General features: G+C 39.9%; 1 protein-coding gene across 7 annotated transcripts in view; it reads right to left on the bottom strand.

Annotated features, from left to right (window-relative positions):
• The window catches only part of GREB1L (GREB1 like retinoic acid receptor coactivator), a 135,418-nt gene that overhangs the window by 54,969 nt on the left and 54,737 nt on the right, over positions 1 to 25,712 (bottom strand). For 4 of the 7 annotated variants that reach the window (XM_048289194.1, XM_048289195.1, XM_048289197.1 and 1 more), the window contains exons 2-5: positions 25,121 to 25,224; positions 7,690 to 7,861; positions 7,230 to 7,427; positions 342 to 518 (exon numbers count right to left, since the gene is read on the bottom strand). In XM_048289194.1, coding sequence (XP_048145151.1) covers positions 342 to 518; positions 7,230 to 7,427; positions 7,690 to 7,858 — 544 coding nt within the window. In that variant the 5' untranslated portion in view covers positions 7,859 to 7,861; positions 25,121 to 25,224. The remainder of the gene's footprint in view (positions 1 to 341; positions 519 to 7,229; positions 7,428 to 7,689; positions 7,862 to 25,120; positions 25,225 to 25,712) is intronic. The other 3 variants (XM_048289196.1, XM_048289199.1, XM_048289200.1) reach the window with 1 other exon arrangement.

The raw sequence follows: 25,712 nt of genomic DNA, 5'->3' as shown, positions 1-25,712 counted from the left end.
CATTTTCAATACTTGCACGAGCATATTTCTTCTTAAATGAAAATGCTCTAAGCTCGAGCAGAGATAAAGAGTATATGGGTAGTTCACATTTAGAATGCCAGGGCTGCAATTGACTTCTGCCCACACAGAAATCCACAAGATTCAATTGTGGTTAATTGTGGAATCAGGGACTTGTTTTAAAATGGGCTTTTAAGGCAGGTCCATCTACAGATTTGATTTGATTATATCAGTCCTCTCCTCAACATATTTCTAATAGAAGGTTATTAGCTGAAATGACATTAGATAATTTTCAACTGGCTTTTTTCCCTCTGAATTATTATAAAGGAAAAAAGATCTCTTACCTAAAAGTGCATTTTTTCCATGATCATCTGGCAAAAACCGCTTGTCAACAGCGCAGACTAGAATGTGCTCAGGAAGGTTGGGAGATTTGGCTCCTACTAACAGGAAGCCTGCTGGGATATCAATTTGCTCCATGCACAGAGATACTAACCGTAAATCCTTGCCTGCTTGACAAAAACCTACAAAACAAAGCAAAGCAAATGATAACTCTTCAAAAGAATTCATTTAATTTTCCTCGTTTTATCAGTTACGAAAGCAAATGGGGCTTCACAACTTGATGCTGTAACTGAAGTTTTAATATATCCTTTTTAAGGGAAATGGAGGAAGTTGAGATAGCATCTCATCAGAACCACTAGCTGAGGGTTTCAGAGACAATAGATAACATTATTTTAAATATGCTGAACATATACAGGCACAGAAGAAATTTAAGTGTCCAAACACTAGACATCAAATGGCTCCAAAACTCAATTTTTTCAAAAAGAACCAAAATAAGAGGGTAAGCTTGGGATTTAATAATAGAAAACAGGTCTTAAAACATGCCAAAGCTTATTTTTTCTTTCCCAAACTTAAGTTTACAGTTTTTTCAACAGAAACAATTTTGTCTTTGTTGCTCGTAAAAGGCTAGCATTGATACATAAACACTATTAAATAATAAAAAATAATGATAAAAAATGATGACTGAAGTTTAGTACTGGCTACTAAAAATTATTTTATTGCATTAAAATAATTAAATATCTAAATTTTAAATTCTCTACACATTTTAGGAATTCCAGCAAATAAATAATTCACTAGCTTTAGATATGTGAATCATGTTTTCTTGAAGTCTCCAGTTGAGTCTCTTGAAGTCTCAGTGGACTGCATAACTTTCAAGTTTTCAATTAAGTTTTTTCCCCACTCAAATACACATATGCACACAAAATAAGGACATAACATTTGTTCATGGGCTTCTAATCAATGCAGGGCTAAAGCAGCAAAAGTGGGCAAAAATGGGGACCTGAGAGAGTTTCTGCTGTTCTATGTCCTGCAATGAGCAAGTAGCAGGCTGGGTCACACAGAAAGCATAGCAAGGCAACCCAGAGCAGTGTCCAGGCTAAATAAACAATAAATAAAGAAAATCATAATCACAAGAAACAAGATCACAGTTAAAAAAAAGAGCCTGTCGAACTAATTTTGAAATTACTTCAACAGCCATTAAGATTTCAGCTATCAATACCTATTACTTACACTTAATTTAAAATATTATTCATGTAGTCCTTAACTGTCACAGAAATTTTAAGGAAGAAGAAAAAATCCTGGAGAAACACACTGTCTAAGCATCTGGGAACACAATGTGACCACAGCTTGACCAATAGCCACCTCAGCCATTATAGATACGTATGCCTGTGCTCTTAGCTCCTGTGCCAAAACCTATAGCAACTTCAGCAAAAACTATGGAAGTTAATGTGTTCTGGCTTTATCTCAGAACTGTACCAGGCACAGAGCCTGTGCAAAGTGGAATGCACAGAATCAGCTTGCATGAATTTCCTGACAAGCAGCAGCTTGCTGAAAACAGGGTCCAATACAGGTGCAGTCTTGTGCCTACACCCACAATTTGTTGAACCAGTTCTAGGCTGAATGGTTTCTTTAGTTCTTCAATCAGCTCAGTCCTAGCAGCAGCTCATAGAAAGCTAGCTTGGATTCACCCCTCACACACAGCTTTTTCTAGGCAATGAATTAAAATGAAGTACCTAAAGCTTTCATGTATGAATCAGTGGATTATATCAATAACTTACCAACAAAAACTTACATATATTTTAGGGGGAAAGTATTAAACCTGCATATTTAAAGCACGATTAGTTATTTCCTGATTAGGTGCCATTTGATTTTAATGTTAAATTCTTCTTAAAGCATGTTCATTAAAAACATATTGATCCTAGTCAAATAGAAAACTAGGTACCAGGCTAAGTATTATCTAGACTTTTTGATGTAATTTAGAAAGAAACTGTCACAGATAAACACAGATACATTCAAAATAAAATTTGCTTATTCAAATGTTTATGCCACTTGGGTATTATACCCTGAGTTTTCAAAACTGACCTGAAATACTTAGGCATTCAGTGAAATCTGAGTAGCTGACATGCTCAGAAAATATCACTTCACATCTAGATTTAAAATAGAAAAATTACCCACTGCTGACAATGTGGGCAAACAGGAAATCTGTAGATAAGGATTTTGAAACAGCAAGTGCAGTAAGATTTCAACACTTGTGCTTTTACACAATTAGCTTCTAGCCCAGTCTCTACCTAAAAATGTCCAGGAAATGCCCAGAAGCACAAATGGTGACCAACAGGAGGCTTTTGAAGGAATTGTTAGCAGTAGCAATACTAGCACAAGCAAGCTGGTCAATGTTGTTGCATGTCAGTACAGACTTGCTTTCCAAAGGAGCACAAAACACTGAGAACGGTGAATATTACATGAGAAGCTTCGAGCCCCTTGGAGCACTTGAGGGTTTTGATGTCCCAGTAAAGTGAAGCAGTGCTCCACAACATCCCAGGTGAAAGCAAAGACTCAGCTTTACCCAGGGCTAGGAGCAAAACAACTTCAGCTACACCTGGAGTAGCTGTGTGTCACCATTCTGCATCAGTCCCCAGGGGAGAAGCTACAGGAGAACCCTAAGAAACAACATCTTTACGAGTTTACAAGCATAACCCAGTGACAGCCTGCTATCATGGGAACAGCAGCCTCTTACCTGAGAGGCTGTGGATCTAAATATACTTAATATTTCCCACCATTTAGGATATGTAGGACTGGACTGCAGAAATGCTGCATCCTGCCTAATCTCCAAACAGTACCTAAGATTTACCTCCAGTATCATCTCTTACTTATACAGTGCTCTCAGACCCCTTGCACGCTCCCCCTTCTCCCTCCTTGCACAATCTCCTTTGGCATCCTCCTCTGCTTTGGCTGGCGACATCTCTGGATCAGAGAGGTATGCAAGTGTAGACTGGCTGACCAGCACATGCCTCTGTAATGTTCAGCCTGTGAGAGAACTGTAATTACTCCGCTGCCCCAGGGGACTTAAGTTTGGGGACACTGATGTCATCCAACCAGCTCCTGAACTTCACAAATCTTGCTGAAATTCACTACCTTCATCATCTCTACCCCTCTGCCAGCAATGGCAGAAAGCAGCTACCAGCTCAGAGCTCACAGGCAACTGCATAAACCTCATTTTCTAAGGTGGTGAGACAAGAAACAGGGCTGATACCAAACGGTTTCCTCTGGCTCCCCTTCTGCAGAGGGAAAGGGATCCGGATGGGTGGGCAGTGAGAGAGGCAGCACAGACAGACAGACCCTCAGAGCCTCCATGAGCTTTTCTCTTGCTTACTCAAGAGCTGCCACAGGAGAAGCAGGGAGGGCTGCAGACGTTGGCCAGGTACAGCTGGAACTTACTTACTTCCATCAGGAGATATGGAGAGTATGCAAATCTGCTTCTGTGCAGTAAAAGGTTTGAATTTTCCTTCAAAGACATGCAGATGGTATACCTCAAGAGCCTTTCATTATCCTTCTTTCTCTTGACTTTTAGGGCTGAAAAGTACTCTTTTAAGTTTCTGCTGCTTTTTGAAACTGAATGAGGAAATTCCACCCAAAACACATTGATTTGGAAGCAAGTAACTGACTGCAGGGAGATGAAGGGGAATTAACCCTCTCTCTGTTACATTGTCTTTTTCTAGCTAGCAAGCACCACAGAGACCCCAACTTTATTTTCTTTTCTGTTTTGCATTATTTTGCATTGGTAGTTAATTATCTGGTAGAAATAATAATTTCCACACTAGGAAAGACAAGACATAATGTCTCAGTACTAGCTGAACTTGTGCTGTCAATGTCCAAGACTTAAAACATTTAAAATTCATTTACATTTCATAGCTATTCACTTCTAATTGCGCTGGCACCTACATTTCTATGTCAAACGGCAGTAACACATTTCTTCTAAAGAAGAAAGAATGGCACCTTAATTTACTTGTGTACCTTTTATGAAAATCTAAGTACCAAGAGGAGAAAACGTGAGTCACTAAACCAAACCAACTTCTCTTTGTGAAATCCCTTACCAACATGCAATTAGAAAAAGCAAAAGCCCAAAGTTAAACTGCTGAACTACTAAAAAAAAACCAGAACCAGCATCTTCTCACCAGATCTCAGCTTTGTTTCAAAGAAGGAATAGGCACTTATATTTCAATTAAGGATTTGCAAATAGCAGGAGCACTTACCAAAAATCAAAATATTAACAACTTTTACAGACATTATCTGCATTTCTTTGAGAGAAAATTCACTGGTTTTTGCTTCTGAGAAGCACATTTGCATTCTCCAAAACCACTTCATTGAAAGTAACCCAGTCCCATCTTCCTGAAAACGTATCCCCACATATCTCAACAACTAGAAGTGCCAGAATCTTCTTAAAAAAGAAATTTTTATCTATCCTCCCTTTCCCCAACATAACAAGACACAGTTTCCACGGGGGGTGCCAGGCCCTTGTTGGAGTGTAATAAATGGGGTATTTGCATAAGGAATTAGCTTCCAAGAATTACATATGAATTAGGGGTCACTGTCACTTGCTATTGTAACCTCACAGTAACTGATCAGGTGTTAAGTACCTGCTTACCTAATTGCTTCTGAAACTACCTTGGCCTTTCTTTAAGCATCAGGTAAATTGAGGATTTGCTAACAAAAGAAAGGTGATATTATTGTGTTTCCCACAGGTCGCATAAAATGTTATTCCACAAATTAGAAACGGCCTCTTTTAAAGCTACAGCAAGCAAGCGGTTCAGAACAGCTTCTTGCTAATGCAAGAATTTTGTTGCCTATTTGAGGCGCCTGTATGAAGACAAAGAATTGAATTCAGGAAAAGCACACAGCACAAATACCTTAAAGGGAAAAATATTTCATCCCATCTGATCCAAAAGGAGGGAAACAGGTTTTACAGCAAGAGGAGCTATAAACTGCAGGTTCTAGTACCAACGTTTTGCTCTTGGATAAGCAATTGAATACGTGCTTAATTTAAAGTATCCAAACACAGTGAGTTCAAATAGTCTATCAGTATTCTTTAACATCTTCATAATGTTATTTACCTTTGCAATTAAATAACTAAGATAAGGGATGTAAACAATGGTAGTGATCCTGTCTTACATCTCTGGAAGGCATATTCATGAGATGAAAGATGAGCTATCAGATTAATATCTTGCTGAGATATGGTCTGCAGTGTGAATGTTTGGGAACCAGGGCATTTTAAACAATTATGTAAAACTGTCCTAACAGATCACCAAAAGTATTTGGAAAAAAGCCTGTTTTCCTTTCCTTTTCCAGATACAAAAACATTGCTCTCTTAAATCAGCTCCTTGAGAACACTGAAGAGCAAGGCAGATTTTGTAAACTCAGAATGGTAAACTTAAAAATGAGTAATGAACAACCCTAAAATTCTTCAGATATAACACACAAAACTTTCTTCTAGAGTCCTTTGATCATAAAAGACTTATAGATAAAAATCAAAACACAGACCTGCCCCGGAAGGTCTAATTTTTCCAGGACATACTAAAAAGTTTAATATTACACATACATAAAATATGTGAAGTGAAAAAGTTACTGCTCCTGCTTCCCACAGGAGATTTTGCAGACTTTATTGATACTTGTCCTCAACTGAGAACACTTTCCTAGAAATACATCGTTTTATACTTTCTCCTTCTCTCCTCCTTCAAATTTACTAGCCTTCAAAGAATAGAAAACACCCTTCTGTGTGAATATCAAATTTTCCCAGCAACATTCCCCAGCTTCTTACAGCAGCCAGCCAGCCCTTCTGTTCTTTGTGCTACAGGGCAGCAGTGTTACAGAGGGTAAACGTGCTCGGATAAGCTGCATTTGGAAGTGGAAAAGGCAAAGATGACAACACATGCCACTAAATGCCCCCCGAAAATATCAAAGAATTACCAGCTATTGGTACTTACTTCTATCACTTCATATAACCAGACACTTCAGTAAGGTTCGAAACCATTTTATAAATTACAGCTTTTGATGAACTGTGCACAAGGATTCAGGGGGATATTGAATAAAATGTCAAGAAGGGCATTTGGACCTGGTGGGAACAGTTTCTTATTTACAGGTGTCTGAAGTTGGCAGGGAGATGTTTTTACAAGAAGCACATCCAATAAATACAAGTAGATCTTCCTTTTTTGAGGCAGTTAAACCTTCAGAATAGAACAATTTTGGGATAAGATGAACCAATCACACCAATTTTTCTTTGGACAAGTAGGTACATGCATAATGACATGGCCCTTTCTTTAACACATTTAAACCCAAAAAAATATAGTATTGTCAACAATTTTGCTCATCTTGAGCAACAACAAATCAGGACAGCTCAGGGTAAGGAAGCAATGGCCAGCAGGCACATGGGGAAGACAAAACAGACAAGCTTCCACTACCAACCCTCTTATCACCTCAGCAGCAGAAAGTACACTAAGTGTCCTCTCCATTTTCTTTCTCCAAACTCTTCCTTCTGCCCATGCAACTAAATCCAGCTTTGCCAATGTTTCCAAGAACAGCCTAGGGATAGACTGAGAACCAGCCATAGTGATGCCAACTCAGGTAACCTCTTTGAGGACGACAAATCAATGATAACCACAGACAAAAAGAGGCTTTCAGAAACGAATTAAGTGCCACAGCCAGTCCTTGACACTGCTTTCCAGTGATACACAAAACTTTACGTCCTCAAACAAGTCCTTCTAATACGTATTTTGTCAGATTTAAGGCTTTGACTACAAACTGTATTTTCAGATCTTCTAGCTCAAGAATTTCTAACTGTAGAGAGTGCACATTATCATTAGAATCAGTTGTGACGGTCCTACAGCAAAAAAAAGGATACCAACCATCAGTAGTGCAAGACCCTTCTGGGGCAGGTTTTTGCGAGTATGGGATTGGTGGACTACTCGAATCTGACAGGTCTTCATCCTCCTCTTCATCTTCCATTTCATTAACAGTTTGGTTGGTAGAAAAGTCCAGGTTTCCATTTTGTGAATAGCGATGTACTAACTCTTTATCCAACTCTTCTACCTTTGGCTTCACATCTGAGGAATAAAAATAGAAAAAATAATAGAAGATAGTAAAAATTAAAATAACTTAGAAAATTAAACTTTTCAACAGTATCTCCTTTTAAAACAACAACACATATCTCCTTTTAAAATAACCAGCATGTCATTCTTTCCCCTTAACAATGCCCAACATTCAGATTTTGTCACACAATGAACTGCTGTGCAGTTTTTGTGCTTTTCTTAATGAAACACACCCCACCCTTTTCACACACAGAAAAACAAGTGAAATGTGCCATACTTTCATGGTTACCTTCCGGCAAGAAAGGAGGCTGGTCAGGATCCAGGTACAGCTGTGAGAAGATTGGCCGTGGGACAACGCTGCTGCATCTCAGAGAAGCTTCTATGGAGTTATGGAGAGCTTCTTCGAAACGGGCAGATTTTAGTTGCCCTGCATATGAATTCCCCATGATCTAGAAACAGAAAGGAAACAGCTGATAAGGGGATGGGAGAGTGCATGCACAGAGAATTTACAAAAGAAGACAGAGGTCTTATTATCATCCATGAGAGTGATATAAAGTTAGCAAGAAAATATGCTACGGAAACAACACCTCTAACGAACATTTAGTAACAGTGTGGCCATGGAAGGTTTTAAAATGACATGTTGATGTCTCTCTCTCAGTCTGGCAGACTGTATCCTTCTGTTCCACTAAGCTTTTAGCACATTTCCAGCACACTGCTCTGTGTCTTCTGCATACATGACCTCTCAACAGCCTCAAGAACCTGCCTGGTATAAAAAATTAATGGAGGGTAGATAAAATCATTATTATTTGGGTTTTTTAGGATATTCAGAGTATAATACAGAAGGTATGTGACAAACCCCCAAATTTTAAAAAATCAAGTTGGGCTTCATCAGTTTTTGTCAAAGAATGTGTTTACATGATTTTTTACTTGTCAGTATGCCATTACTTGGAGAGAAACTGTACACAAAGACATCCAGTAACTTGATTTTTTGCTCTTGCTCATATTAACTGAAATTACATGGAAGGTCAGTTTCTCTGTCTTTTCAGAAATTTCACCTCCTGTCTTCAGTGTAACAGTATGATTTACATGTAATCCGTCCATTAAAGAATCTAAACATACTCTTACAACAAAAGATATAAGTAATAAAAGAGAAATAAATAACTTCTAAACCATATGCAGCAAATGCAATGAAATGTCTTTATTTGAAATTACGCTTTACACTTGTATGGTGATAACAATAATTTAAATCTCTGCTTTAACAATTAATATCTCTGTTTATATCAATGACAAGTTTAGGAACTTAATTAAATATTCAAGCACAAACAGACCTGTAGATCCTTTCTTCCCCTTGGATGGCATTACACAGCCCATAGACTGTTATATTTGTGCACTCAGCACTAGGATATGGGCTCTCAAACATAAACATTTAGTAACAGGGTGGCCATGGAAGGTTTTAAAATGATGTAAGGGAGACTCACTGAAATATGAAATTTTCCACTTCGCTAGATCATTATACCAAATGACATTTGTTCCAAAGAAACACCAATCTAACATTTTCCAATATTCAGAATACAAGACTGCACTTTTGGAGAAATTGATTTCCACAGAGAAAAGTTTTCCCCAGTTAAATCAATAGATAGAAAAGTATAAAAACTTACAACATTATCTTTGTACTTCCCCTCACTAGATGTCACCTAGCCCTACAAACAGGAAGACACTTTGGCCAAGAAGATACGCTGGCATTTTCAAAACCTAGAGTTCCACTCCTGCTTTATCACTGGGTTGCTCAAGGTCCTCAGGGCCACCTGTTAAAGGGCAATAATCACAACAGCCGCTTCCAGCAATGTTTGAGGTCTGCTGGTGTAGACAAATATCTAAGAGCTAATTATTACTACACTACTGGATACATGGCGTGAAACAAATCAAATTACTCACCTCTAACCTGGGAGAGAGGGTCAGTTCCCTGTTCAGAGACTTCATGCAGCTGTGGGAAAATAATTCCCCATCTCTGACTATCAGACTGGCTTTTAATAAATTTTGTGGCAGCTACACTTCCCTACCCCAACCAGAGACAATACCAGATAAAAAACCATTAACATGACAAATTCTGCTATTTCAGCAGTAAAATACTTCAGATAAGTAGATCCTCTTTTCCTTTCCTTAAGTTTTCATTAAATGTGGAAATGGTAGGGAGTACAAACACACAATTACAAAGTGTGTTAGGGAAAAAGTTACACTGAAGCAGTATTAAGGTGGCAGCACGCTAAAGACTGTCAGGTGCCTTTGAAAAAAAAAGAACTGATGAAAATCAGCTAAGTGACAGAAATACTGATTTTACTGAAATCCATAAATATACTTCCATAAATATAAGCAAAATCATGACAGACTATTATTGAATTTCATATAATAAAATTTAATTTCTCTGCTATTTATGTCAGTTATGATGTGCTTAAGGTAAGATTTCAGGAATGTATTCAAATGAAAAGACTTTAGTTAAAATACCATAACGAAAATGACGCAATCTTCATGAATCAGAAAATTTGTAATTCCCACAGCACAACGTCTGCTTGAAGTCTGTTCATTCTCCATGTTTTCTACAGCCTACATGTTGTATATAATCTATGACAACTCTTTTAATTTTGATGGGAAGCTAATAATAAAACACAGTACGCACACAGCAAAAGTGCTGGCAAACCAAGGCTATTTGATTTGCTTCCCTGGCATCTATACAAGGAGACTTGCCTGTAGACGGGGATTGTCACGGATTTACCTGAGAAAGCTGGTTAATGTTACCAGAGGATGTTTCTAGTTTGCCAAGAGAAAACAAGATTGCTGGAAATGCCAAGTAAAGCAAAGCTCAGGAAGCACAGCTTGTGTGAGCTCTGGTCCCTGCAGCGTGGAAGCAGAGCAGGAGGAAGGCTCGTCAGGGATGTGCTTGTGCAACATCGGGCAGGCAGAGGTATCAGAGGGCGGAGTGGCTGCGGGTCCTGCTGGGCTGCAGCAGAGGAAGCTGGGAGCCCTGGAGAACAGCATGGGGCAGCTGATTTCCTAACACTGCCTGAGGCCATTAGGGCAGCTGGGCCTCATCTGGAGTTCAACAGAGCAGGGGAGGGGAGAGCAGGGGCCTTTCCTTCTGCAGGGAGAGGAGGTGGCAAGACCCTCCTGCAGTGAGCTACTGCCCAGATCAGGTTATGCCATCTTGATCCATCCTTCTCAAAAGCCAGGAGCACCAATTCAAGGTAGTAACTCCTCAGTGTTTCTGCATTTGATTCTACCCCTAGGTGCCTGGTGCAATTAGGAAGTGGTTAATTTTCCTCTTCTCAGGGTAAAAGGGAGGCAGCCCCCAGCAAGCACACCTCAGCAGCAGCAGAGGAGACAGCAAAATGTGCTTTAAATGGGCTCAGATGTGCTGAGAGGGCTTGAGGAGGTAGCAGAGCCTGGAGGAAAAATAAATTGATGGAATTTAAAGGGAGGCAAAAAAAAAAAAAAAAAGAGGAAAACCAATTTCTCTTATTAAGACATGTATCTGCCATATCTGCACTTAAATGTGACCAAAGCCAATGATTTAACATGACTAAATTAATGTTCATTGTTAAAAAAGTTACCCAAAAAATATGTCTATCCAATATTCCTATATGAGGTCATTTGGTAAAAATAAAACAAACAAACCAACCCCTCTTACTATAGTGAAATTAAGACAAGGTTTTCTTAAAATTCTGCCCATCTGATGCATCAGTGAGCTCGGAAGGATGTGGGAAAGACATTCCATTCTTGAGTTCATTTGAGCTGATCTGATGTTGCAGTGGGGATCCTGCAACACGCATATCTCAAACCAGGAGTCCCGTGGAAAGGAAATATATATGGACAGACAGATTCTTGCTAGCTGTTTCAGAGATGTTTATTTCTCCAGCCGCATGGCCGGAGCTCTGCCGAGGAACTGTCCCAGTCACGGGACCAAGGGTCCTTCTGCCCGCGCAGGGAACACAAACCAACCAATGGGAACGAGGCTGAGCAGGGACAGGGAACCCCGTGTCTGTGCCCTCAGGGCCCCTCTCCCAGGGCTACACGGCAGGGGAGGGACCCCAACACCTCACCCGTTTTATTTTAATAAAAGGAGAATGAAAACAACTGGATAAACATAACAAGAACAGTTTCAAAACAAAACAAGCCACCCTCCTGAGTCTTTAAATGTCCAAACAGATTCTCTGGAACATCTTAGGGCTGACAGAAGGGAGACAGAATTCTCTGAGCATGCTTTGTGGGGAAACTGAGGCAGGAGAGGGTTTAACTTCTTCCCTCCCCCTTTTCATCCCCCACTCGGCATTGGAAAGGGATTTTTGGGGAAACAATTGGCAAAAGCATGGTTTTGTGAGGGAAACCATGGATGAAAAAACGGATTGGGAATACACTGGGGGTAATAGGACATAGGGTAAAAGGGAAAGGTGGGATTAGGAAAGGGAAACTGTAGGGGGGGCTTACAATGGAGATACTGTCTAACATGACTACGATTTTTTGCATATATACTGCCTTTTACAGGAACACCATCAGGCCCAGTGACCTGCGATGCTTGTAACCCTTTTCTCCCTAGTACAATATTAAATTCCACCACCTCTCCATCTCCCAAGCTTGGGATGCATTTTTCAGGGTTATTCTTTTTAATAGCAGTTCTATGCACGAATATGTCTTGCTGGTTGTCACACCTTGTTATAAAACCATAATTTTGCTTAACATTATACCATTTTACTATCCCTAAGGTCTTAGTTGCTATGATCTTTTCCTTTTTTCGAGTGGCTGCTGTTTTCTGTCTCGCTGCGTCTTTGCTCTCTCCTTCGGTCGCTCCCGTGTTGGAATTCTCGGGGCTGCTGGTGCCTGCGCGCTCTTCCCGGGGTCGCGTTCGGGGCTGCGCGGGCCGGGCCGGGCCACGCCGCTCAGTTCTCCGTGCGTCGCCTCCTCTGGTCGCAGCTTCGCTGCCGCTGCCGGGCGCTGCACCCACATCTCGGCCGGGCCCCCGAGCGATGACTCCCCCGCGCCCTGCTCCAGCGCGCGTCTCGGCTGGGCGCGGCTCCGTTCCACCGCCATCGCCGCCAGCCGCCGCCCGCGCGCCGCCCCTCTCAGTCGGGCGTTCACGGGGCTCGCTCCACCACGCACTGCACAGGACCGGGCAGGCACCGCCGGGTCCCGCCGCTCCCGCCGCGCCTCGCTCCGCCACCGACACTGCGGCTCGCGTGGCTCCGCCCGCGCGCGGGAACTGCCTCGCTGCTGCTCTCAGAGCGCTCGGTGCACGTGGCCTGGGCCGCACGGTCCCTGCGCCACGCTTCCCTTCACCAGGACACAGCTGACATTGCTCAACAGTCTCAGTAACTAAATAATATTCACGAAAATATTCTTCCATCGGCATATATTTTGACTCCAGTATTAACTGTGTCCAAACGGTTTTCCAAAAGCCCTTGGTAAGAATTAAATCCCAAGAAACATAGAAAAAGTTCTTAAACAACCATGCCAGGAAGTGTTTCAGTTCTTTTTGAGCTTGAATCAAGCTAAAATTTACAAATCGTTGTTCAAGAATCATTTTAAGTTTAAGATAAATGTCCATATGCGGCTCTGAGAGCCAAGAGTCTTCCCACGGTTCCTCCATAGTTCAGATATGGAATAGCAAAGCAAAACCAAGAAGAGGAATCCAAAGTTTCCAGGGTTTACTCACACAAATCAGTCGCTTAGGGATCGGGGATCGTTCTGCTCACAAATCTCCACCATTTGTTGCAGTGGGGATCCTGCAACACGCATATCTCAAACCAGGAGTCCCGTGGAAAGGAAATATATATGGACAGACAGATTCTTGCTAGCTGTTTCAGAGATGTTTATTTCTCCAGCCGCATGGCCGGAGCTCTGCCGAGGAACTGTCCCAGTCACGGGACCAAGGGTCCTTCTCCCGCGCAGGGAACACAAACCAACCAATGGGAACGAGGCTGAGCAGGGACAGGGAACCCCGTGTCTGTGCCCTCAGGGCCCCTCTCCCAGGGCTACACGGCAGGGGAGGGACCCCAACAATCTGACACAGTGACTGAGAGAAAACAGAGCTGGACTTGACTCAGGAGCTCCTCCCCGATCTCACAAACCTGGTTTTATGCTGCCAACACTGGCACATCGGGGTTCACCCTCATGTCCATTGTCCCATATCCAGCAACACTGCACGGAACTCTGCTGGAGCTCACCTGTATGCACCTAGAGGTTTCTAATGGGCAGGAGGTTTGATGTGAGGGTAAATAATTATTTCCATATCCACATGCACACTAATTGTAGCTAGCTCAGCACAGAGCTGCTCAGATTCCCAGCAATGAGCAATCTGCACATCTCTAATTCATTATTCCAGCCCTCAGCTTTCCTTTTACCTGCACCACCTGATGGATACCAGTGTAATTCTTAAGTTGCCTACTTCTCTTGACAACCTTTTGAGGTCTGTTTTGGATTGAACCCTACAGAAAGTTATTATGTGCAAAGGGTATATGTATTTAGCTGCTATACCTTTTCCTTCCCCACCACCCTACCAAGGAAGGAGGTTCAATTTGGCAACAGTCATTCTAAGGCTTCCCCTCTACCTCAATAACTTTCCTGCTGTACACAGACAAATTTTATTTAATTTCCTTAAAACTTACTGTGGGGCTTAGAAGACATTATCAGAATTGAATCATTTCAAAATTAAATCTGAAAGAAACCATGAAATAATAGGGGAATTTCCTAAAATTTAGATTACTTGCATCTCCAGGTGCTATCACTCTCAGCATTCTCTGAAAAGATTCAGGTACTTAGGCACCACCACACATCTCCATTGCTGCTGTGCTTCCTCAAAGCAAGTTTCCTAAACCCACTTCAAGTCTTCTTTGCAGTGGCCCATCACTGAACTAGAAGATTAACCACGAGGTTTGCTGGAGTGAGAACTGCCTTACAACAGAGCTGGAAGGAGGCTCTCACATTTCAATCTGTCTTCTTACAAAGACACATGAACAAGGCAATTGTGAAATTCCTCTAACCTGACCACAGGTAAAGGAGGATTATTGCCATAGCTTTTAATAAAACAATTAATGGGCATTCATTTTGGAAAGCAAAACTACAATTACCATGAGCTTCTATCAAAGCAGACAGAAATGGAAATAACAAATGCAAAATTTAGAGAGGATTGATTTTAACACTGCATCACTTAACTGTGTGGTGAAGGACTCAGGGAAATTCTAATCACTCTTTCAAACCCAGAAGCTAAACTTACAAGAAAACCTTGTCAATTCAAGCAAATAATGTTCCATGTGGTCACCCAGGTTTCAAAAGATCTGTGCAGAAACATGACATGGGATGTTTGAAAAGAACCAGAGCCTAGGTCCAACAGTGTGTAAGTACAGTAAAAACTACCCACTTTTAGTTAGGAAAAAAGGTGACTATGCTCCTTAACATTGAAAAAAAAAAAAAAAAAAAAAAAGTCACTTCTGAAAAGTGGATCGTTACTCAATAACTCTTGGGAGCCAGAACTGCACATTGAGTTGAAGGCTCTGCTAGTAAAAATATAATCAGATCATTCAGTACACCAGATACCACATATTTGGCCTCCAGGTGGGTCATGACCCCAGAGACTTTAAAGGAGAGGAACCGAACTGGAGGATGAGGGAGGGGGTGAGTGTTGTTGTTATGGCTTAAAGCAATTTCACAATTACCTGATAGTGAATGATGAATCTGATGCAAACACCCTCCATTAAGTCAGCTCTATCGAGTCCTTACTTTGTGTTTAACCTAATAATGTAATTGTGTTCTCCAAAACACATAATCTGGTTTCTGATCTGGCCTAACCCCACAGAAAACTGTCTCTTCAAAGGAAAAGAAAGCAAGTTCCTCCACAAAGGCATTGCCAGGCCCAGCACAGCTTCTGTATCTCAAAGGGTTATCTCAGGCAAAGAGAGACCAGGCATCTATTTATGCTGCAGAATAACTGAACCGGTTGTTTCAGGTACAGCTCCTGGTTTTGATCGTTTACATCATTCTTAGTCATGTTCTGTGAGTATTATTTTTTCCCATTAGAGCACCACTAGGATCTATGAACATGCATACAGCAGAAAGGATGTCAATTAATAATGGCAGTAACAAAAATAAACACTAATTGAAAGTGCAGTCTTCAAAGTCAAAAGTCTATACACAGTATCAACCATAGCATTCAGTGGGGAAGACTTATGAGTGACTCAAAACAAGACTGTAAGGTGGAGTAGAAGCCTTACTTCATAAACACTGTAAGATCCCTTTTTTCCCCCTCACAGTCTTTTCAACATCTTGAGACTCTCACCCTGTTTTGTCTTCACTAGGGATATTCAAACTCAACTGCAAAAGAGCTTACAATCTTGTGTAGCAAGTGACAAGTCATTCACAACACCTTTCAAGAAAAATGAATTAGTTTGGATTTACCTTATTTACAGTGAAGTTTCCTCTCATCTTTTTCATTTTATTTTGAAGAAAATATTGTTTGCATCCAATACCATTTAGAGTCTCGTCTTTCAGTCTAATGTTGCCACTACATTGTAATGTGTAAGAGTAATGGGAAAGATCAAGAACACTTTTTTTTTTCCTGACAAGGTTCTTTCTCTTATTGCTCAATTATTGGTATCTGTACTTGGAGTATTGCATAAGATTATCTGGGATTTGGACAATTCCTTGGACAGAGACAGAAAAATGCATACACTACAGAGCCACATGCAGGATGGTGGAACAGGGCAGCTGTTTCCCCACAACACCAAACAGAAAGCAAATCACAAGTGGTCTTAATATGGAGGCTGCTATGCCCTTACTTCTCCATCCCTTCCACCCCAAGACTATTCCTACAGTCCTCAGGAACAGCTCATAAAAACAATGAATATACTAAAGGTAAAAGTAACACCTGGATGCAGGATGCTGTTACTAAGTTGAACTTACATGCATGAAGCTACCAACTTCAAATCACCCCCAAATGCTGCAAAAATTAAGCCTGAATTGCATTTTCAGAAATTTGGTGACCTGGGAGTTTTCAGCTTCACAGAATAAACCAGCAGTGATGTAACACTGAGGCTGGCAAAGGAAAACCACCAAGAAATAGCAAGTGAAACACCATCTCTTTTACCTAAAGTTTGAAATGCCTCTTCAGCCCTTTTTAACGGTGTTATCCACTGAGCTGTACACACAAAGAGCAGTTTATGACCACAATCAAACACAGAATACACTGAGAGGCACAATGGTGCAGAAGTCCCTGCAAGCTGAGCTCAAGTCAAGTTTTACAAAATGGCAGCTCAGCACTTTTCAGTTACAAGTTCAGCACTTGTGTTTATTGCCTAACACCACACATTTTCCTTGATCTTTCAAATGTTCTGACAATACTTTCCCAGAATCTTTAGATGCAATCTTTTTCTAAGCCTGAAGTTCTAAACCACTATTTTACAGTTAAGTCTTTGTAGTTGGAATCAAGCTACGTAAACCCAACAACAGTCAGTTCTTATTCCCCAACGATAGTGGAAGTCATTTTGCAAGATTTCTGCACATGAAGCTTTGTGACAACAACTGTACAGGCCTTGCACTGGCTTTACTTTTCTCCAGGTTACGGCTCTCACACAGGAAAAAAAATGCTGCATTCTGGAGAGGTTAAACTCTTAAAACACAGTGAGAGAAAAACTGGTGCAGACAGCGCATCAACACATTCCTCTAGTGAGGACTGAGGTGATTTAAGATTAAGCATGTTCCAAGCTTCATTTGATGCCATTTCCTCAGAAAACAGATGCAATAAGCAGATGAAGGAAAACATATAAAAGCTTTCATGAGTTAGTTATGTTGATTTAGCCTACTCTAACTGCAAAGCTTTTGGAGTCTTTTCAAATGAAGTTATGAAATGAGCAGATAAGTTACTGTGAAGGTTTTGTAGGGTTTTCTAAATAAATTTGTAGAAGATGGAGCAAATCCTTTTATGCTGTGGGAATCTTTCACAGTATACATGGGAAAAGGAACATTACTATGCACCCTTAACAGAAGGGATACACTTCTCTTTCAATAGAAAAACCTTCAGGTAGGGAAAAAAACGGTTATCAACCCACAAACATTGCTTTTGGTTTTGAAATTTTGGTGTTGTTAAAAGACTTCATTATTTTAAAGGGAGTATATACTCACACAGTCATTCAGGGATGGCACAAATAAATCACTAAGGAGCGCTTTTGAAAACCTCAGCCTGCTTCCTTAGAACATGCATGCTCATACATAGCTCTCCCCACTTATGCTTTCTGTCCTAAATCAATAGGAGTATTAACCACGTTATTAATGCCAGTGCAGTACAACCAAATCAGTAATGATGCTTAATCCTAGCTGTAAGATCAAGGTATATTTTTGCTGCAAAATTTTGATTTTGCATTTAGTTGCAGACATAATTACAATTTACTCTTCTAAGCACCTGAAATGTTCGCACGGGCAGGCAGTTATGTGTTTGAATCACCTCTGTGCCCAGCAAGATCATGGAGCAGATCCTCCCGGAATCTATGCTAAGGCACATGGAAAATAAGGAGGTTACTGGTGACAGCCAACACGGCTTCACTAAGGATAAATCATGCCTGAAAATTTGGTAATCTTCTACAATGGGATTAGAGTGGTGGGAAGGGATCCCGTGTGGAGAGACCTCACAGGCTTGAGAGGTGGTCCCATGAAAACTGCATGAAAGTCCCAACCTGGGTTGGGACAACCCCAGGCATAAATACAGGCTGGATGGAGAATGGATTGAGAGCAGCCCTGAGGAGAAGGGGATATTGGTTGCCAAGAAGAATAATGTGACCCAGCAATGTGCACTTGCAGCCCAGAAGGCCAACTGCATCCTGAGCTCCATCCAAAGCAGCGTGGTCAGCGGGCCAAGGGAGGGGATTCTGGCCCTCTACTCTGCTCCGGTGAGACCCCACCTGGAGTGCTGCATCCAGCTCTGGGGTCTCCATCACACTAAGAATGATGTAAACCTGCTGGAGCAGGTCCAGAGGAGAGCCATGAGTTTGATTAGAGGGCTGGAGCACCTCTTCTGTGAGAAAAGGCTGTGAGAGTTGAGGCTGTTCAGCCTGGAGAAGAGAGAGCTCCAGGCAGACCTCCAGTGCCTAGAAAAAAGCTGGAGAGGGACTTTGGACAAGAGCATGGAGTGATAGAACAAGGGAAAATGGCTTTAAACTGAAAGAAGATAGATTTACATCAGGTATTAGGAAGAAATTCTTCACTGTGAGGGTGGTGAGGCACAGGGGTTGGAACTAGATGGTCTTGAAGGTCCCTTCCAGCTCAACCCATTCTATGATTCTATGAATTCATTCAGCTACCACTCTTAATAACACAGCAGATAAAATTAATTTAGTATATGAGCAATTAACAAAATAAGCACAAATTTGTTCCCCAAATAATGAATTCAAAATCAGTAACTGTTCCCAAAGCCAATATATTTTAATTGAAACTTTGTTATTTTTATATACTTTTCATATACATAAGTGTTCAGCCACTCACTGACAACACATATTCTGTTAATACACAGATCTTATTGTAAATTAGCTAACAACTATATTTAGTAATTACCAATTAAAATGAACTATTCAGAAGCATCAGAGACATAAAATCTATTTATGTCGTTTACAATAATCTATGAAGTAAACTATCTTCTCAGATGCACCAGTTAATTTAAAGCTTTGTTTCTCATGAAGATTTAACGTTCATTTCAATAGAACATTGTCTAATATTCCACCATTTAAAAAAATTAATTTCCATAACTGGGAAGCTCAGTGAATGGTCTTTCTAAATAAACACAAGTCTGTGTTTGTCAGCAATATTAATGCTGGTAATTATCACTTACTGCTGACTTTTATGAATTATGTTTTTGTTTGGGGCTTTTTTCCCAGTTGCTTCTATCCTGAGAAATTGAAAGGGAAAGTCACCAATGTTTCAAAAGAGCCATATAACGCCATAAAAAGAAGCAATCACAATGGCATCTCAGCTGGCATTGCATGTGAAAATGAAAGGGATGGTGATCCATCAAGCATTTTAGGACTGGGCACTTGGAAGCTGAGCACTTCACCTACTATCCCAGGCATACTTTGAATGTCTTCTCAATTAAGTTTGTGACCAACGCTTCAATACAACTGGACTAACAAAGACCATCATATAAGGCTAAAGAGATTGAAGTAATTTCCAACCACTGAGTTTGCTCAACTTGTGTTTCATTTTTTTCCTGCAAATTTTCTCTACACCAGTTCTCCTGATCTGCTTTCAGAACTCAGTACTGTAAGAACATGTTCACCTGCCTGGTATTGCCTTCAATAGGACTATGGAGTAGGACTCTGCATCATGGCTTAGCAAACCCTGTATGTAAATTATTGTAAATCCTTAGGCCACTAGGCTGCAAAATTTTAAGTTTATTTATTTACTGTAGGCAGAAGGTACTATTTGTATAGGAACTTATGCTCGACATTTTTAAAGACTGCTCACCAAGATGACATTACTTGATAAGAAAACAGAAAAAAATTTCACTATTAAGATACAGAAAATAGAAGCTAAAATGTAATCCATTCTGACACATCTCAACCTCAGATTGTACAGCATGAGCATTAAAAAGAAAATCCTTGATAAAGATCATTTCAGATACATATAACTACAATAAAAGTATTTTTCTCCATGTTTCTTTCTTTTTTTTAAAGTTTTCTCATGGGAAAGTGATGCTAAATAAGGGAGGCGAAGATATTTTTATTGCCAAGCAACATAAACGAATTGCTATTCATTTTGCAGAGACATTAGTGGTTCTGAAAGTTCTCAGTTCTCGAAACACATACGAACTGACACTAATAAAAATAAAACTTTCTGAATAATAGGCATAATGGCAGTACAGATTACATTGGCTCTTAAAACTTTCCAAACAAAGATGACCCAATTCTTTACAAATATCCACTTAATACTTTCTTTTTCCACAGTATTCATCTTATCTGATGCATGTTCTGGTTTTTGACAGCTACAACACGCTAAAAATAAAGCACTGGAGTAACATTTTGTTGACTTCAACCTTTCCATTGTTGCAAGCAAACTTTTTCCCCCCTAAAGTTGGCTGAGCTGGAGATGTACCATGGCACTTCTTCAAATATGCAACTTGAAAGTAATTTCAGGGTTACCAACTAAAAAAAAAAAAGTCTCTGCAGCCAGAACGTGTCTATGACTCTACAGAGGATAACACCCTGCATCCAAGCGACTCACACATAGCATTTTCCCCTTCTCCTTCACCCGTAAAGTGCATAATTCTGCCAAAAGCACCATCAAGTTTTTTTCCTCTCCATTGCCAGAAAGATTATTAAATGAAACCCTAACACAGATTTCTACATTAAAAAAAAAATCGAATCAAGAAGAAATAAACTCAGCCTTAAGTAATTAAACTAGCCTTCATTAATGCACTTGGAGAGAAGGTTAGGTAAGTTGTTGGTTCCTCACATCCTCTGAAAAGGACTGTTTTTCTCTCTAGATCCCCATCTGGAAACAGGCAAGCCTGAACAAGAGTCCTCCTTGGTTTTACAAGCTTAGTCATCCCTAAAAAGCAATCAGCAAAGGTGAAAATGAGCCCCTCTCCTTTCACAGAGGGTTGTGTCAAAACGTTTGTCAAGTTCCCTCAGAGCTCATACCTGCACAGCTCTTCCAAAAGTACCATTTTCAAATAAGTCAAAATGATCATGTGTCTGCTCTTTTGAACTCAAAACATGTTTTAGAAAGGAGCAAACAAGATTTTTCTTACCTGAAGCCCCCATGTTGTCACTAGATAGAGAGGCATATCTAGCACTTCTGCAGTCACTTTTAGCCCATGATGCAGAGACAAGAAAAAACCAACACAGCAAACCCAGCTGCTTTCATGGCCATTTCTATGCAAAAAACAATGCACTGAATGGACAAGAAAACCCTCTATTGGGTCAAAACCATAAAAATCAGCTTAAGTCCACAAGTAATGTCAATTTAATATCATTCAGACACTTTTTGCAACTTCCCTGCTGCTGGGAAACTGTCCAAATTTCTCATAGATAATTTTAGTGGAAACAAACTTCCAAGTGCAGAGTGCTTTGTAGAGTTCTTCCTTTTCCTTTTCTGCAACGTTTGTCATGTGTCAAAGCTGACTCTGCTTTCTCCCCTCCCCAGAATACCACAAATTCTTCTGTAAAATAAACAAAGTTCTGTTCAGAATCTCTGAAATTACCAGAGGCCACCCTGATCAAAGCTGCACATCTCTGTTGGTCCATCTGTAATATCCCTGATTTTAGATAGGATGAAAGTTGCAAGAAATGGGCAATCAACAGAACACCACTTGAACACCATATCCAAGGATATAGCTAAAAAAGAAGAGTCTTCATATCCAAGCTACCTTTTCTAGAAACTTAGGAATCTCAAAAGTTATTTGTGGGATAAATGTCCACAAATGACATTTTTATAATGCCATTTAGATCTAAAGAAAAAATCCATCTTTTTATTTACTCAAAACAGAAATCCAAAAAATCAAATCGCATACTATTAACACTTAATAGGAGAAGGAAACAATTTTCCATTTCTAATGCTTGTATTTTTCTGTGATGCAACTCATCAGCCACTATGATAAACTGAGGGGGGGATGGAGGGAGGGCTATATCTTGCAGGAAGAAAAAAATGATAATAAAATATTTGACTTGTTGGAGACATTAGTTGTACTTCTCTACTTTTCTCCCCAAAATCTTAATGATGTTTACAGGCTGGAATTAATTTACCTGCAACATAAACATGCTAGCACAGGCAATCTTGATTCCTAAAGCTCCTATTATGGTTTAACGAGTCAACAACAAAGAAAATTCACAGGTTCTATGCATTCTTGATGGTATGCATATAAAACATCCTGACACTCAAGAAACTAGTGCTCAAAATATTTTTCTGTGACTGGTGCCACAGTAGAATCTAAATGCTATGCATAAAATTCTCACTGTGGGCTAAAATCCACTTCAAAAAAATATCAAAAACCCAAATACCTGATAAATAATCAGTTTATAGATACAGAACAAATTTCTCCAGTGGATGAGGAAAAAAAAATATAATAACACATCTAAACCTATTTTACATACTCTGAGTAGTTAAAATTCTGAAGTTACAAAATTAAGCATTACAGCTCAAATATGTACTCCTCTAAGCAGTTTAATTATACACATACAGCACTTAATTCCATATAGATAGATATGTAAAACATGATAGTTATTGTCTTTAGGGATAAAGCTGAAAATAGACATCTCATTGAATTCCTACAGCAAAAGCCAGGCCAATCTCATTGATAAATAAATCACTTAATCCTTTCTTCATTTGCCATTACCCTATTGCAAAAGCATGAAGCTGAAGCCTAGAAAGTCAAAGCTAAGGCCTGACCTTCCATCTCTATCCTATCTGGCTGCTCCCTTGTGTACCCCTCAAACACATGCCATCATTTCCTGATGAGTTTAGAAGGGGTTATCAGGAGAATTTCAGAACATGTGTCAGTTTTGTGGCAACCTGAATGCTATACAAACATCTTCTGTGTTTAATAGGCAATTTGTATTTAGTAGGTTTATCCATTCCCAACTTTTATTTGTTTAAAAGTGCCTTAACCTTGACATAAATCAATGCTAAGCACCTGTAAGGAGGACTTCTGAAGAGTTTAAAAATTAAACTCTACAAAGAGCAATATTTTGCAAGCAGGTTTCTTTTAAAAATAAGCCAAACCAACTTGTCAACTTCTTTGCTCACGTTTTCCTCCCCTTGAAAATTATGCAGTTTATTCTTTTTCACTCTTCTTATGGAGTTCTTCTGAAGATCACCAGGCTAGTCAGTACAAAAACGCCACTGCTGCTGGCTCCCAAGTGCGTTTTTCTTCCTAATACAACCATGAGTGTTTGCGTAAGACAGTAGGGCCAACGAGTCAGAGGCCCCGGGTCATGCCTTGCAGCAACCCCCCCTTCCAAAGGAAAACAAAAAGCACTGAACCTTTTCTGCCACATGCCCAGTCCTTCCCCCATCACCTCTGTGGTGAAGACAGCCATTATTACATTTCCTTTTGGGTTATTTACAAGGTCTTGGCTCTGACATTGATTTCTTATCTGTTTCTATGACAAATGTTAAGTGTTAATAAGCTGTCCTTTTAAAGAAAGATAATGCTAAACAAATTACAGGAATTAATTACCCCAAACCTATTCTTTATTTTTTTCTCATGAGCATTGAAACAAGAACCGTAAAAATTACTCAAGACCAGAAAAAAAACCCACACTTTTTTTTCAGCCAATTAGTAAGTGTTAGCAGATTAAAGGAAATTACACTTTAAGACAGGCAGTACCCTGCAAATCTAAAGCAAATTTGTCAGGGAATATAGAATAACCAGGCAGGCACAGCTCCCTAATGAACAGTTTTTTTAAATTATGAGTGAAGATTTATTTTTTACTTTTTCAGCTATTTTGTTCATGGTTTAAATTTTAGGATAAAAGGTGAAAGTTTCTGAAATCTTTTCAGTTACACAACAATTAAAATGATAAACATTTGGGATCCCGAAGTACACTTCTACTCTAACTGTCCTTTCAGACCTGCATTGACTGCACTATAATAGCTGCCAACATTTGGTAAGGATTAGCCTTTCATTTAGACAAAAGCAAGCATTCCTTAGCTAAATCAGCACTTTTTGCCATCAGACTCATAAAACCTTTTCACAACACAGATTTTCAAGAGAATCCTTTAGGGTTTTAGGATGCTGCTCCTTTTACTAAGTAACAAAATACACCCCAGGGTGTCTCATTGACCGCACTCAGCTGTCCTTTGACCTCTGCAATTGTTTAGCCTAACTTCAGGGCCACAGAATCTGCCTTCCCCCCCCATCAAAAAGGCTAATGTTGCTTCCTCCTAGCACCTGGCGAAGCAAAATCCTAGAGGTTACCCCCTCTTCCAGATTTATGCCATGTTCCAGATGTTGCCAAAATGTTCCTGCAGGCAGGTTTTGGGAGCCCACAAGCGCCACTCAGAACCTGGGCTGTGGCCATGACCCCCTTGCTCCGCTCAGGGCTGCCCTTGCCCCAGGGATACAACAGGTCATAAAGCAGGAACAGATCTTCAGCCTTCTGGGTACGCTGGCTATTTAAATGCAACAAGAAACTATGTGAGCCCAATATTGTGTACTGAGGCAAGCCTCCCCCCTCTCAGAAGTCAGGAAAAAAAAAGACGTGTGAGAATCTCAGTTGGAAGCACAAATCTATCCCAATCATTACAAAGATCTGCATTCTTCTTCCCATTTGTTTTAAACCCTTTGAGAGGACAAATAAACAAACAAACATTCACCCTCCAAGTGCATAAAACATGTATTTAGCTAGTTGCTTAGGTATTTGCAAAGCCTCTAAGTAAAACAGCAGAAGAAAATTGTTACAGCTTCAAAAGAAGTGTCATTAAATAATGAAGTTGACCTCACTGTGGGTATATAAGAAAAAAATGGCAGGACAAAGCAGCCCTCCGTTGAAGGCTTTTTGATTATATGAACTGGATTTCACGATTTTTTTTTAAGAACTTGGACATTTTACACACCTGAAGCAAAAATAAAATCATTATTTACAGTCCACACTGCTCCTAAAATGTAGTCAATGGAAATGAAAGCAGAGATGCTGATCACAAACATACAATCTATTGTCTACTAGGAAAGGCAAGTACGGTACCTTCTCAGATTCCTTTTAACCTATTTGAAATGCAGTCATGATTAAAGGATGCAGCTAAGAGTTTGTGAAGCCTTGCTGCAAAGTTGTTTAAAACTCCTTTACACCTGAAAAATAAAAAGGGAGAAAAAAATTAGAATTACTCATGCCAGAATATAGTTTAAAACAAGTCAAAAAACCCTTCCTGTGGAAACCTGGTCTAGGGTAAAAACTGAACTGGGGTGAAAAAAGGAGGGCCAATGACTTTAAAAAGTACATTTTTCTTTAGAGGAATACTTGGTTGAAAGTGCTTGGTTGCTTCTCTATATTCTACCAGAAGTACAAACTTAGAATTTGCACTTTTTTGGCACTGAAGTCACTATATGAAAGATTAAGCATTTATCACATTAATATGATAAAATTAACTGTTGCAGAAACATTTAAAAATATTATAAAATAAAAGCAATTATTTTACTACTGGTTTAAAAAGATAGACTAAATGGATGAGCAGTTATCTACCCTGGAGACCAATGTTCAAAATGAAATCAGAATTAGCTGGTTGCTCTCCTATCCGGGTTTCCATAAAAGTATTGAACTGACAACATTACTAATAGAG

This window comes from Corvus hawaiiensis, chromosome 30 (genome assembly GCF_020740725.1).
Source record: "Corvus hawaiiensis isolate bCorHaw1 chromosome 30, bCorHaw1.pri.cur, whole genome shotgun sequence".
Classification (NCBI taxonomy): Eukaryota; Metazoa; Chordata; class Aves; order Passeriformes; family Corvidae; genus Corvus; species Corvus hawaiiensis.
Note: the sequence above shows the minus strand (reverse complement) of the source record. Positions and strands in the feature narration are given on the sequence as shown.